Source organism: Labrus bergylta, chromosome 15 (genome assembly GCF_963930695.1).
Source record: "Labrus bergylta chromosome 15, fLabBer1.1, whole genome shotgun sequence".
Lineage (NCBI taxonomy): Eukaryota > Metazoa > Chordata > Actinopteri > Labriformes > Labridae > Labrus > Labrus bergylta.
In genome coordinates, this window is record NC_089209.1 from 22,347,815 (window position 1) to 22,363,933 (window position 16,119).

General features: G+C 41.4%; 1 protein-coding gene across 3 annotated transcripts in view; it reads left to right on the forward strand.

Moving 5' to 3' along the window:
* The window catches only part of kif26bb (kinesin family member 26Bb), a 30,657-nt gene extending 15,144 nt beyond the window's left edge, over positions 1–15,513 (forward strand). For 2 of the 3 annotated variants that reach the window (XM_065963458.1, XM_065963459.1), the window contains exons 8-15: positions 656–927; positions 1,696–1,873; positions 2,054–2,192; positions 2,452–2,611; positions 2,794–5,947; positions 7,452–7,621; positions 12,102–12,252; positions 12,968–15,513. In XM_065963458.1, the coding sequence (XP_065819530.1) occupies positions 656–927; positions 1,696–1,873; positions 2,054–2,192; positions 2,452–2,611; positions 2,794–5,947; positions 7,452–7,621; positions 12,102–12,252; positions 12,968–13,167 (4,424 nt within the window). In that variant the 3' untranslated portion in view covers positions 13,168–15,513. The remainder of the gene's footprint in view (positions 1–655; positions 928–1,695; positions 1,874–2,053; positions 2,193–2,451; positions 2,612–2,793; positions 5,948–7,451; positions 7,622–12,101; positions 12,253–12,967) is intronic. The other variant, XM_065963460.1, reaches the window with a different exon arrangement.
* Positions 15,514–16,119: the final 606 nt, after the last annotated feature.

A 16,119-nucleotide genomic window follows, 5' to 3' on the forward strand; every position in this document is an offset into this window, starting at 1 on the left:
GGCTGTTAGCCTCCTGGCAAACAGCTATAAAGCACCAAGCTGTCAGTCTGATCAGCCACGCCCATAATTATGCTTTTATAGAATACAAACAGATGAGTTATAGAAAAAAATACAACCCACATACAGGGTCTACCAATAACCACATGAGCTGTCCAGATTGCCATGTTGTTTTTTGTACCAGGCTGTAAACATGTTTATTTCTGCTGTAAAAATGGGCATTTTAACATGTGCTAATGGGACTCTCCAGGCTTTTGTAACCAGCCTAATGGAGGACACTCGAGGAACTGCAGTGTTTTACATTTCCGCATTGGCTTTATTTTTCAACACCAGAGGTTGCCACATCAATGCTGACAACAGTATTTGCGCCAATGACAGCTAACAGGTGTGTTTACATAAAGCTGGGTTTGGATATGCCGATAACTTTGCCCGTCTTTAGCATTGAGGTATTTCGCTCTGGACCTAAGTGGCATTCCATCTGAGCACCAGTCATATCAATGTAACATATATATATATGATGATAAGATCTGAAAATGAATCATATTGTTATTATTGTAAGTATAACATTTCTTGATGGCCCTCTCGGGTGTGTCAAGGCAATGTGCATGAACTTGATGTTTCTGTAAATGTTGCATGCATACATCTGTGTCTACCTCAGGCTCCTGGTCTAGCATGGTGGGGAGTGGTGAGAGCACTCAGAAGCTTGGGCTTATTCCACATGCCATCTCCTGGCTGTACAGTGCCATCAAGCGGCGGAGGGAGAAAACCTGGACCGAGCTGACTGTATCAGTGTCTGCTATAGAGCTCTGCTGTGGAGAGGAAGACACTCTGAGGGATCTTTTGGGGGAGGTGGTTCACTCATCAGGCAGTATCCATGACAGTCCTAAGGCTCATGTCAGACTCCAGGAGGACCCTGTCTATGGGATACAGGTAGAAGTTAAACTGTATTTGATTAGGGAAAAAAAGGAGCTTGTTTAATGAACTTGTGCTTCTGCTGTTTTCATTCTCACTCCAAATCAGAGTGCATTGACATAAATAAACTAACATCATTGATTGTGTTCTATAACATTCATTCAAATATACAGTGTGGTAAAAGCCTAACCAGGCTCTGGAAACATAGATTGTAAATCTAAAAACCAGAGTGGCAAGGCTGATTTTTCCTGGTTTTCTACAAGACAGTATTTTGTATTTCGTGTTCACTATGACACACAAATAAGTGTTATTTAGATCGGTTTGGAAGCAGGTGTCAGGGATGTTGCAGATACTGTGTGAGATATTTTTTTTACTCCCCCCTAGACATGGCAGGATTAATGTTAATGTTAATTCAGAAAGTCATTTTGCATAATGGTCTTCACTTTATGAGCAGATAATACTGGGAGTGAGTGAAATTTCTTAGATTGAGTTAAGATCAAATCTGATTGCACTATGACTGTGCAGCTCTCTCCTCCCTCGCAATGCTGTATGCAAGCCAGCACCACAATGTGCATTTCTCTCTATTTCTTTGTTGGTTTCTGGGATGAATGACATCAAATCTCTCAGAATGTGCAAAGCTCTGCCAAGGCTGGGTCATCCTGTAAGTGATGTCAGATACATTTTATAGATTGACAGAAAGAAATCAAACGGCAGATGGTTTTCATGTGAGCTACTGGAGTGAACCTTTGTGCCATATAAGATTTTACCACTCTCCTCTGTCTCCAGCTACGTAACCACAACCGGGTGAAAGCTCCCACTGCCGAGCGAGCTGCATCCCTTCTTGATGCAGCCATTGCAGCGCGTCGGCACAACGACTTCATTACGTATCTGTCCCACAGCTCCATAATGTTTTTCACTCTCTACATCCAGCCCCCTCGCACAGAGAGCAGCACCATCGGCAAAGGTTGTGATGAATTATTGAATAGCTTGGACAGCTTGTCCCTGTTGAATTTGCTTGTTTCCCCATGAATTATTTTCACAGTTAATCCTTTATTCCTGAATGAGTTTACAAAAAATGATGCAACCCACTTCTTCTTTACTGTGCTTTTAAACTATCCCTTTCTCTGTTGTTTTTATTTTGTAGGTGCACGAGGCGTCACTAAGTTGACTATGATAGATGTTTGTAGTGGTATGAGGGGTATGAGGCCAAATAAGCCTCCATTTTCTGAGCTCGGCCCTGTTGTCTTGTCTCTGCTAAGTGGACCCAAAACTATCCCCAACAAGTAAGAGTGTAACTCCCAAATATTATCTGTAAACATTTTAACATACGTTTGAAAAAATGTTTAACATTTTTACATCGATCCAAAGTGAATTTTAGTCTTGCAAATTGCTTTCCAAAAATACTCAGATTCTGCCCATAAAGTCATTTCATACTGGCTAAAAAACAATTGCTTACTGTAACAGCTACATCAAAAGTTGGATAATGATATATTTGGCTGCAGGACTCATGCAAACTTTGAGTTAATGTCTGTCTCTCTATAGGGGAAGTAAGTTGACGATGCTCCTTCAAGAATCCATGGGTCATGTAAATTGCCATACCACCGTGGTCGCTCAGGTTTCTGATTCTTTGGCACATCTTCAAGAGGCAATATCCACCATCCAGATGGCTTCTCGCATCCGCAAGACCCAGAAAAGGACAAAGGTGACATATATGTTTGTTGATGTCTGTCAGTCCAACTTTAGATTACCTCTCTGTCATTAAAAAATAAATATTTGTTCTCAGACATTATTATTTTCAACACAGCCTGATATTTTCTTGTTGATTTGTGCTTTAAGCTGTCCAAAACAAATTCAACTTTAAATTGTATCTTTTTTCTGCTGCAGTCCCCCGCATGTTCTCCTCGTGGAAGGAGTTTGACAAGAGAAAAGAGAGGACCTACGTCTTTTTCCCTGCGGGCGTTTCACTCCACTGAAGAGGTCGATGTTGACGTCCCTCGTTTCCATTTGCGCGGAGAAGTGGGAGAGCGCTCCAGTAGCGACCAGTCCTGTGACACAGTCATCCAATTGGACTCGTACGGCTTGGTCCAGTCCAAAGTAACTCCAAGACTGGCACAACCCGAATTTGTTCCAATTATACCTTCTTTGCATCCTAACAAGGCCGATATGGACGACCCAGAGTTCACTGCTCTGCTCCAAGAGCTCTTGAAAATTCCTCAGCTGCAGGGAGCAAAGAATAAGGAGGAGACAGTTCAAGGGAATATCGAAGTGCTGAAAGCAGACTTGAAGCAGCCAGGGAGGGACTGTCTTAAATGTGACACATTTGCTGAACTTCAAGAGCGTTTGGGCTGTATTGATGGAAGTGAGACAACAATGGATGTGCTCAAATCCTCCTCAAAAGGCACCCCTGTTAATGACGTGACAACCAAATCCCAACCCCCCAAAGAATCAGGGAAGCATACAGATGCTAAATCATCAGATGCCCCACAGACTCAACTGGATCAGGCATTAGGTTGCAGTCAAACATCTGCTGGAGGACAGCAAACAGATGGTGCCTTACCTGGGGACAGTTTTCAGAGAGAAGATTCAGGTCTGTATGATTGTGAGGAGTGCAGTGGAACCAGTTCCAGTGAGGAACTGCTGAACCAAACTCTAGGTATTAACATGCCCTGCTGTTCTGAACTGCCCAAAAAGGAAACTCTTAAATCAGGTGATAAGCCCCCTTCTCAGGACTTCAGTGTTGATGCTAAGGGCACAGCTACTACTAGTTCTCCAGCACTTCAGTCCACAAGCAAACAGGAGAGTCCTGAAGCTGCCGAATGGTTCAAACCAGACAAAAGGTCTTCACCAATCGGCAAAAGCTCCCCCATATCTCCACCTTCCTCCTGTTCATCCTCACACTCCTTGGCTACCAATGTTATACTGGGAGATGTACCTAAACGCCCCTTAGAGGACATTAAGGAAATGAAGGCCACTATCACAGTAACTGTTCAACAGCCACTGGACCTAAAAGGTCAAGATGAACTTGTCTTCTCAATGGTAGAGGAGGTGACCATCAGTGGAGCACTGGACAGAGGGAGAACAGGTGGAAACATTATTTGTATCAGGGACAGTGCACAATCCCAGGCACATGTTCAAGGCGCTGGAAGCTCACAACCAATCAGGATAATCAGCAATGTCACAGAAGAGCCGGTGGCTGGAAGTACCTCCATTCCAAACAAAAGTCTTGCAGTTCAGTCTGGAGCGAAGGAAGCGAGCATGGAAGAGCCCCAGCAGCCCTTCAGAAAGGAGAAGAGGTTCTTGCCTTCATTTATAAATCCCATGCTAGTTGATACAGATATGGATTGTGAATTGATTTGCGTGAAAGAAAACGAACATCCCCATGACTCTTTTCCAGGAGTCGGGTCATCATCTGAGCTCAGAGGTAATAATGTCAAATGTGAAGAGCATAGTAAGGCTCCAGAGCAGAGGATTGGGGCTTTTGCCTGCAAGAAACATGCAAAAACGTCTGAAAAAGTACATGAATCATCTTTTAGCCGAAATTCTGATGACCTATTGGCTTTCTGCAATGAAAATGCAGAAAACAAAAAACATGAAAAGAGGACGCGAAATACAGACAATAATCCCCCTAGGGAAACAGAGCATGTTTACTCTAGTAAGACTCCAAGGAGACCAGATGGGGGAGAAGTCAGTTCCAGACATGTTGGAAACGGCCCTCAGGGAACTGGTGTTCCACCTGGTTGCCAAGAAACCATCCCTGCTTACTTTAAAACAGGTAGTTTGCCTAGAGGCTGGCAAAATGCCAATCTCAAGGACAGCTACTATGGTGCACACATGACAGACTACCACAGAACCCCAAGGGGGGTGACATCATCCACCCCTTGTAGCCCAGGGGTAACTCTAGAGAGGAGGCAGGGCAGACAGCACTCCCCAGTGACCCACAGCCACCATGTCTCCTCTCCTCGGAAATATGGAGCGGAGTACAAAATGCACGGCAGTAGTGCTGCTAAAAAGGGTGTTGAATCTTTGTTTGAGACGTCAAGTTTCAGAATGAAACATGGTCATATGAGTGGTAGGCCGATGTCCCCTATTGAGGACAGCGGTAGGCTTTTCAGTGCCAAACTGGAGTACCTTGGTACCAGGTCTAATTCCCTTGGGAGATCCCAAAGAGACTTCCCAAATCTTGATAGAGAGGGTAGTAACACCTCTTTGAGCTCTAAAGGCAGCTCTAAGGGAAGTACTGAAGGATCCTCTAAGCGAGGTTACAGAGGACATAATGATGAAGATGATACATTACCCAGGGCCAGTAGGAGCACAAGGAAGAATCAGCGGTCTGACCAGAATCATCATGCATTTCATTCTGAAAACCCTGTAACTCAATCTGCTAGGCATATCCATTCCAAGCTTTCTGCTGTTGGGAAGCTTAAGATGGCTAGCCCTAAAGTCCGCCGACTGTCTATTCCAAGCATCAAGAACCTCAGTCTTCCCCACAAAAGCCTGCGACAGTCTGTCAGCCGCAGTGCCAGTCTCTCTCCAGACAGTAAAACGGTGAGCTTTGAGCGGGCATCCTCCTTTCTGTCCTCGTCCCCTCCGCGTTCTTACCAATCAATCAGTCGGACTCCAAGCCAGAGCTCCACATGTTCATCCACAAAGTCTGCCATCCAGGGGTTTGTCAATGGCCGAATCACAGACCTCCTGAAGGAAAGGTCTTCCAGTCCCACTTCAGGAGCTTTTGACCAATTGGCCCCACTCCCCTCCCCATACAGCCAGGTGACTGCCCCCCGCATGCCTGATCACATGAGTGGGCATGCAAGTGACACCACCAGTGTGCTGAGCGGAGATTTGCCACCAGCTATGGGAAAGACCTCGTTGCACTTCTCAAACAGGAACAGTACGGTGAGCAGTGGATATGATAGCATGATGAGGGACAGTGAAGCCACAGGCAGCAGCACATCAACCAGAGACTCTGTCAGCGACCGGAGTGGCTCTCTTCTCAGTGTGGCTCGCAGCAGTCGATCATCTCGGAGGAGGGGGAACACAGGTAAAACACCTGCAAAAAATAGGCGTTCATGAACTGAACTGGATGACTTTTTCTTCTGAAAAGATCAGAATCTCATCCAAGAACTGAGCGCTTATTGCGTGTAGTGGATGTTAGTTGTACATTTTTTTTAAATGTGTAGTTCCACATTTGTCTGATGTAAAAAAAAATGCATGTTGAGTGTTTTTATAAACCCTAAGATTCATTTTAAACTGTCCCAAACTTTGTGTCTTAATCACTTGTTGCTTAAATTTCCTTTTAATGTTATTATCAAATGTGGGATTCATGTATGCCATGCTTTACTTTAGATTTATTTTATTATTGTTGCATGATAACACTTCTTAGGGAAGAGGCCCACTTCTGAGGGGCAGAATCACACCTATATAATGAATTCAATAGTATGATTGTCCAATGAAAGTGCTGAATCCTCTGGCATTTGAAGAATGTACCTTTAGTTTTGTGGAGCTTTCAGTCAAATTTTAAAAGTCAATACATTTCAAAGGTGATGTTTACATTAGACATTTTTTTCTAAATCTGCCATATAATAAACAACACCATTTCTATGAACAACAGCTCTGAGATCACATTTTTTGGGGGGCTGTAAACTGACCGTATAACATTTTAATGTGACGTTAAGTGGAGATGACATACTTCTGTAGAATGCAGTCAGACCTAGTTTCCTTACTGGCAATAAAAGCTTAATTGTGTAGGAGGTCACATTATTAATATATGAAGGCTGTGACGGCACTTTCTGAAGCCAGAGTGAGCTGAAATGAATGTTTGTCTGATGCGGTACATTATAGAGGTAGGTTGTGCTCATAGCTTGTAGACAGATACATGCTAATGGAATAATGCACTGAGAAACTCTTTAAAGCTTTTGGATAAGAACATGGGTTAAACCAGTGAAAACCTGCTAATGGGGCGAAAAAAGGAAAGTAGGAGCAGAGCTTTGCTGGATGAGCAAATACATTTAAAAGTCCCTGCACATCATCTGCTCATAATCAGATGATCACATTCTGCCTGTGCTTCATTTCCCCGTAAGTGTCCTCTAATATCTCTTCTTCAATCTGATAAAGAATGAAACCTTATCATTTGAGTTAAAGCATGTACTGAGATTTCAGTGACATAAAGCATAAACCTTTTATTGTACCGGCAAACTGAGTCGATCCAGAAATATTAAACCATATAATGTCTTCAGAGTTATATAAATAATATGTCAGTCCTGGAATGCTGCATTGGGCTCAGGCAAACAGTTTTTAGCAAAGAGAGCATTTACAACGCTGGACACTGAAGGCCTCTTTTCTGTCGGTAATTAGCAACAACATTCAGAGTCAAATAATATATAACACTCACTTAAGCAAAGGTAGTCTTTATTTTAAGGTCACTATCTCAACTGCTTTAATGCAAGTATGCAAATGAAAGTTTCAGATACCGGAGAAGAGAAAGTAAAAACCATGCCGAGATACGGCATCTCACTGCAGCATCTCTCTGCCTCGCCCTGCTGTAGGTACTCACCAGCGTCGTCTTTCCCATGATACACCCCAGTCCCTGAGACGCTCGTCTAGTGGACTGCGGTCCCGCTGGGCGGATCGGGGAATCCCAGAGGCCTACGAGTTCAAGGTCTATGAGATCGACAATATACAGAGGATGCAAAAAAGATCAGGTGCTGGCAAACAGGTGCTGGGTCTATTTTGATTTTTTTTTACGAGGTTTCAGGGCTTTTTCTTTTTTTACCTCTACCTGCAACCAGAAAATGGCTACATTACCTCTTCAATGGTCTTAAACTTAATGGACATATTATGGAGACATCAACTATTTCTTGACTAGAGTTACCAGTTGGTAGAGCAGGAGCCCTGTATCGGCCTACAAATGCTACACTCCTTGCCAAATCGGCTGCAGGCTCTACTCATGACCTCCATCCTTTGATGCATCTGTACCCGACTCACCTCCACGTTTCCTGTCTCTCAATAAAGGCTAACACATGTCTTATCAACCTTATTCTAGATTCAATTCAAGTCAAATTCATTTATAAAGCAGATAAAAAATGAAATAAAAAGCATGTTGACCAAAGTGCTGTACAACAAAGGCAGGCAGGTAAATGAAAAGAAAACCAGATAAAATGACCACTAAAGTATTTGATTAAAACAAATAAGAACAGAGATAAAAAAAATAAAAAAAAACATAAACAGACTGACAGTTGAAGAATAAAAGAGTTCCTGGGCAGTATACAGTAGAATAAATAGGAAGGGCCGATCTCAAATTGGATTGAAGGCCATCGAAACCTTGGAAGTGTCAAGCGATTGGGCAGTTCTTAGACTGTACCACAATTTCAGAGCAGCCTCAGCAAAGCTACAGTCACCTCTGATTTAAAGTCTTAGGACTTCTTAAGAGGAAGTGGTTGGTCGACCTATGTGGTCTAACTGGATTGTAAAACTGCGGCGGAACAACAAGATAAGAAGGTGCCATTCCATTTAAAACCTTAAAAACAATCAATACAATTCTAAAATCAATCCTTAAACTGACAGGAAGCCAATGAAGACCAGCCAAAATAGTTGTAATGCTGTAATGACTTTGTTAGGAGACGTGCTGCAGGGTTCAGTACAAGCTGGAGACAGAGAAAAGACGACTGATCTAAACCTTTCTAAAGTGAATTATCGTCCAGCCTGGAAGCGATAAAGGCATGAATGACTCCCTCAAAGTCATTTAGACAGAGCTGGAACTTAACCTTCGCTAAGGTAAATGATTTCACTACAAGAAACGTAGAACATCTCTGAGAAAGATTTCCTTTTTTAGCAGCCGCTTAACTGAACACTTAATGCACGTCACAGAGAGACGATCATGTTTGCATTAGCTAATAAATAACTGTAATAAATCCCCAGGATGGTTTATTAAAGGTACATCTATTGATTCTCACAATTCTGATGATTAAGTTTGTTTTAATTTTGCAGCTGCACAGTTTTTCAGACAATAATAAATAAAAACCCTAATATACATTTTTACAAATCTTTACATGGCTCAAAGTCTCATGGCTTAAAGTCTCATGAAGTCTCATAGCTTAAAGTCTCATGGCTTAAAGTCTCATGGCTTAAAGTCTCATGGCTTAAAGTCTCATGAAGTCTCATAGCTTAAAGTCTCATGGCTTAAAGTCTCATGGCTCAAAGTCTCATGGTTTAAAGTCTCATGAAGTCTCATAGCTTAAAGTCTCATGGCTCAAAGTCTCATGGCTTAAAGTCTCATGGCTCAAAGTCTCATGGCTCAAAGTCTCATGGCTTAAAGTCTCATGGCTCAAAGTCTCATGGCTCAAAGTCTCATAGCTTAAACTCATGGCTTAAAGTCTCATGAAGTCTCATAGCTTAAAGTCTCATGGCTCAAAGTCTCATGGCTTAAAGTCTCATGGCTCAAAGTCTCATGGCTTAAAGTCTCATGGCTCAAAGTCTCATGGCTCAAAGTCTCATGGCTTAAAGTCTCATGGCTCAAAGTCTCATGGCTTAAAGTCTCATGGCTCAAAGTCTCATGGCTTAAAGTCTCATGAAGTCTCATAGCTTAAAGTCTCATGGCTCAAAGTCTCATGGCTTAAAGTCTCATGGCTCAAAGTCTCATGGCGTAAACTCTCATGGCTTAAACTCTCATGGCTCAAAGTCTCATGGCTCAAAGTCTCATGGCTCAAAGTCTCATAGCTTAAACTCATGGCTCAAGGTCTCATGGCTTAAACTCTCATGGCTCAAAGTCTCATGGCTCAAAGTCTCATGGCTCAAAGTCTCATAGCTTAAACTCATGGCTCAAGGTCTCATGGCTTAAAGTCTCATGGTTTATAGTCTCATGGCTCAAACTCTCATGAAGTCTCATGGCTTAAACTCTCATGGCTCTGACTCTCATGGCTCAAAGTCTCATGGCTCAAAGTCTCATGGCTTAAACTCTCATGGTTTATAGTCTCATGGCTTATAGTCTTATGGCTCAAAGTCTCATGGCTCAAACTCTCATGGCTCAAACTCTCATGGCTCAATGTCTCATGGCTCAAAGTCTCATGGCTTGTCTCTTAAAAAACAAAACAGAGTTTATCTCCCTCGATTAATAAAGTAGATAGCTGCATAGGCCTCTACTAAAGAGGCGTCTTGTACCAAGCTAGTTCTTAAAGTTACTCCAATAGTTTGATTTCTTTCTAATTTTGAACATGTATTGTACTTTATGAAAACAGAGGGAAAAAGTTGCACACGTTTTTAGCCTACACCTTTTATTTCATCACGTCAGACACATTCTATCAAATGTTCATTATGCTGCTAGTTGTTCATTTACAAGATGTTAACATAAATCAAAGTACTAAAAAGACGAAGCTGAATCACTGAGTTGAAGTTATTTATACCGTAAGTTGCTAGTTTCAAATGTATGAAGTTAAACCTGTTCATGTTATTTATTTATGTACTTGAAGAGGGACAGTGTACATTCATCAACATTCAGACTGATTTGTTAGCCCAAAGACGAACTTTCATCAGCAGTCCCTTTGCCAGCTGTTCTTTAGGGTCAAAGAATTAAAACCCATTCAAATATGTTTATTAGTGTAGAAAAATACAGATACAAAATGATTTGGGTAACAGGAACAAATAATATCCAACATAGGGCATGATACAGTTACAGTTACCATGGCTAGATCAGTGCAATAAACCATTATTTTAACATTTTATTTAAATGAATGATATGATGTTGACTCTCTCACTGAGTGCGTTTACATGGACTTGAGTATCCCGGGTTATGAGCCTTATCCCGGTTTTGATCATCTTCGGGATGTGGTGTTTACATGCACAAATACAAAACCGGAACAGGATACTTAAAAACCCGATCAAAACTGGGATACTCAAGTTCATGTACTCAAGTACTCATTGATTAGGGTGTTAAATTCCACTGATGAGCCGCTCTGAAGGAAAAGACACCCTGACTTAATGCGGTTTGAAAGTATCTTCCTTTAGTTGACTAAACATGATGAGTTTAGAAATCATCAGTCATTTGTATAAGTAGCATGCTTCTGAGAGTATGCAGCACCCTGGCTAAGTCACAGTGAGTCAAATATTCCAGCTCTTTAGAATTGAAATGTGCTTGAAAGCAAAATGCGACGATGCGTGTGGTGACGTTATGTCCCCATGACAGGCGGTCTGGTCTCATGAGACTACACCCCAACCTCCACTAGTCTCAGACTCAACATTGATACAATTTTAATGAACACATGGGGGAAATTGGGTCAAGGCTGAAGCTGTGAACAAAGAAAAACACGTAAGGTTAAACAAACAGGGTACCGTTTTGGAAAAAAAATGAAGTGAGGACTTTTATTTTAAAAAACCAAACACATATTACAGAAAATATATATGACTAATATTTCTTATATTTTTTCTCACTTGGTCGAAAGTTGATAATATAGTACTGTTCATGTAGCATAGCAACACTTTGCTTGATCGTGAAGATTTTCTTATTGAAAGTGAGTTTAGTGCATGTTGTGCCCTTCTAACTCTCCCTAATGCGTAATAAGGTTAGTGTAATCAGAGGATGATTTATTTAGTAGCCTACAGACTCTCTCACTCCCCAGAGGTGTCGTCCGGCACTAACGTGGTGTTTATGAGTGAGTGGAGCGAGAGGGAGAGGGAGGAAGATAGAGCAATGGTGGTGGTTGTTTTTTTATTTTTACTGACAGGCACACACTGTTTTTTTCAGATCATGTACTCGATCATATCTTTATTTATAACAGTGGTAGAGATGTTACATATTAGAAACTTGGTGTATTTTCTGGAAGAAGTTCATAACACTAGGAACAAGACTAAAGTACTATGTTTCCATATGTGATATCAGACAGGAAACGCTAGGAACAGAGAACGGAGGATGACATGCAGCAAAGGGCAGAGGTCAGATTTGAACCCACGTCCACTGCAGCAAGGACTGTATAGTCTCTGAACACAAGGGACACATGTCATAACCTCCAGGCCATTGGCACCCACAGAAAACATGTTTTGTTATGATTAGCATTAAAGGTGAAGTTCTTAGTGATATACCGTTTGTGGAGGGATGAGTTTTTGAAGCCATCATTTAAAAATACACTTTGAACAAAGAATCCGCCAGGTGCTATACGAGTGTAGATAACAGTGGTGAAGTGTGTGTGTGTGTTTGCGTTTTTCAGGGGCCTGCGAGCTTCAGTGCCAAGCTGAAGTTTTTGGAGCACCGTCAGGACAGGATCTCAGATGTCCGGGCCAAATACAACAACCTCAGGAGAGAGCTCGAGCAGGCCAAACACAACCTCATGCTGGAGCCCGCCAAGTGGAACCAAGAATGTCAGTGAAGTTATCTTTGTTGTCCGGTTATCTTATCAGCTCATTGTTGAGTTGATTAAGAAATGCTTGCATTTCCATGAGTCATAGTAGCATCCCCTGAATGACCTTCTTTTGTCAGAGCAGCACTCATAAAAACCACATGTTAAAATAACCAGTGGTGGAACACACAGTGGAGAGGCTAGTATTAGCCTCTCCACTGTGTGGGAATTTATACGTAACAGAGGTGGTAATTTATATGTAAAAATGTCATTATATTATCAGCAAAGTTTCATATTATTTTTCAGTCTATAAGTTAATTGATTTCATGCCCAGTTGTTTGAACTCCACCTCATTGAAAGAGCAAATAACATGCTTGTAGTATGACAACGTTTCAACAGAGGGCAGTATACTGCCATTACAGTACGCTGACTCCTCATCACTTGAGTGATGCTGTGACACTTTCCTGACATAGCACATGGTGACTCTAGGTCAGACCAGCTAATTTAAATAACAACATTCACTGCAGTTTTATACAGTTGAAGAAGAAAGCGCCTTGTGCAGTCACATGGTATTGTTTATTTTCACCATCATACCCTGTGAGTACATTTTGGCTATTGGGCGACGGGGCAGCACTCACCCATTTAATTTGGTCTACTTACAGTAACCTTCTAAAATGACTTATAAGTTCACTTTACCTTACAAACTGCTCCAGTGTCACCTTGCTGTCCTCCTCCAGTCGACCTGTGGCAGACCTTCGAGGTGGACTCCCTGGAGCATCTGGAAGCCCTTGAAGGGGTGACTGCTCAGCTGGAGAAGAGGCTCAACATCTGCAAGGCCAATGTTATGATGGTCACCTGCTTTGACGCTACAACCAGGAGGCGGCACAGGAAGCGTCGGACAAAAACACAGCAGAAGAGAGCCTTAAAGGGAATTTGAGTTGAACTGATATGACGTTACTATGACTACCTATCACTTTGATGTTTTTAGATGATACGTTCAAAATCCGTATATCTGCAACACACTTTATCTCAATGCATATTTAAAGTGCCACATTACCTCTGGTTCTTTTTGAACTAGGTGCTACAGACTAAGTGTTATGTCTTATAACTAGGTGCTGCCTGTCACGTGATCAGTGGTTTGAAGCCAGAGTTTGAATATTTTCACCTTGACCTCATACAGCCCTTTCTTTGCACTACGTTTCTTCCTGGAATTCTTCAGGCACACTTCTAAAGGGCTTTTAGCTGCTACAATGCAATTAGAAACCTTTTCATGGCACAAACTAAAATGATCAACTGTCACTACCTGTATTATCTGTACTTCAATATGTAGATTAATTTGCTTTTTAAAGCTTACTAAAGTTTATTTTGAGCTTTCAGTTCAGATAGATGCTGACAAGACGTTTTAGTGAGGCTAAGGGACAAATCCTCCTCTCCTGTTAAAGAAGCTGTTGAGGATTCAGATATAAAACTCATGCAATGTCCTGAACAGTCTGTTTTTGTTTTGACCATGAGAAGTAGGTTTCTATGGCACCCCCTCATGGCCCCTTGGGTTGCCAGGCAAACCAGCAATGGAAGCGGGCAAGAGAACTGGTTCAGATAGAAGTGAGTCTACCCGACGTAAAAACCTAAGCATTTTTCAATAAGCTCCACGAGTAGAAACATGGTAAAACTAGGATAAATATTGGAAATGCTTTTAAAAAATTAAGAGAGGTTAAAAGACAAAAAGGTTTCAAGACTGATGCAGAGCTGGCTAAACACTGAAGCTTCAGTGTCCGCAACAGGGCAACCTATGTGCACATCGAGTGGGTGTGTGCAGACAGCTCTCTCCAATGTTTTGAATTTGCAGTACCAATTTTAAACACCAGGTGTCAGAGTTACATATTGCTCCTTTAAGGTGATTAAGGTGAACGGACTATGCATCAATGAGTCATCAAAAAGGCATCCAGCCTTCAATGTGGTTTAATACAGACAGAGCACTTGATATTTGAAATAACAATGTATAGATACTAAACATTTCTGCAGGATTTCCCCTTGAGCACTTTAATCCGGCTGCTAATAGTTTGATTTTACGTTTCTGAAGCAACGAGTTGAGGATTTGATGCATTCCTCAAAAGCTTTTCCAAAAGCTTATGCTGACCGAACACTGTTAGAGCAGAATTGCAGCATTGTTTGGTAGCATTTTACTTAGTTTAATGTAATATTTGTATTTCTTTAAGTGTCTTATAAGATGAAGTAAAAATGGACTCGGTCTGAGTCTAATGAAATGTTTGATTCGCCTGCTCAAGAGGTGGTGTTACCGTCACTGTTATATTTAAAAGGACTGTTTAAAAAGGAATATGCCATTTTGTAAATAGCTTTCAGTGCTGAATACAGTTATAGAATTAAATGTATGTATTTCTGTTTTAAATTTTATTGTGATATAAAAATGCTTAAAGTAGGGTTGCCAGGTCGAGGGGATCAGTTTGCAGTTTGTCTGTGATCCGTCCCAACGCTAACTGAGCCGTCAGAAAAGAGTTTAGGTTTTAAGGACGGCAGAAAGACTGTGATCGATAAGCTGGATGCTAAAACACATTAGTAGATCATTGGTGGCAGAATAAAAAATGTGGGTTCCACTCTGGGTGTAATGGAGGAGTAATTACATTAAAGGCATAACGTCATCATGTCTGAGGAGCTCCCGTGGCTCTGAAATCATTGAGATAATAATAAAGGATGGACTGATGCATAGTGATAAATAGACAGCGCTGGTTTCTACCTGGATCGATGCATTTAAACATGCAGGGATAGGGAAGACACACACACACACTTACTGGACATCTGTTTTGTGAATCCAATTAGTCAGCATGTTGTACGTCACTGTTCATAAATGACCACAGATCTGGGTTTTTTCTGTGTGTTGTCATTGCACAAGATAAATTGTGCAGTTCTCAGTGTTCATGCCTCCATGTTTGATGATCACAACTTTCAGATTTTTTTCCGGAGTGTACATTTGTGCAAATGTGTGTGCAGAGAGAGAAAGATGCACGCAAAATGACAACGACGGGATGACTGTTCATGCTGTCCTCAGTGAAAAGGTAATGAGAGGAGGCAGAGCTGAGCCCTAGAGCAGCTCAATTATAAAGAAAGACTCATAGTAGCAGAGAAAGAAGACACAGCAACACACACACGCACGCACACACGCACACACACGCACACACACGAACACACACACACACACACACACACACACACACACACACACACACACACACACACACACACACACACACACACACACACACACACACACACACACACACACTTCCTTCCCTTACTTGCCCTTCCTCCCCTTCTGCTCCACTTCCTCATTGTTCATCCTCCTTTCATATTCCACAAACTTGAGTGCAGAAGTGAAACCACGGTCCTTCATTCATGCTGCGAGGGAATTTAGATTTAGTAAAAGAGGAAATGGGATACAACACAAGTCAAACATCTATTTCGGGATGAAAATGAGGGAATTCTATCAATTTAGGTTTAAATAAGTAAATGAAAGTCCCTTAATGTAGTGCACTTTACAGAAATAAAAGCGTCAACATTTCTGCCTCTGTGACTGTTTGTATTTTGATATTTGGCAAAGAAAACCCAAAACATAGTGTTCAACTCAAGTACATTTGTTTTAAAATTTTGCAGAAGCCATTCATGTTACATGACAATTCATATCCATTTTGTTCAGTGTCCCAAATAGGCTGACAAATGCATGAATTATAGTTTATTTTTCTAATCCATTTTTATTTTATTTAATCTCAAATTGAAATATCTGATTCAAGAATTCAGTGAATGAAACATATTTGATTTTGAATAGAATTCAGATACTTGTTTCTCGGTCATACTTTTTAAAAAATCATTGCATCTA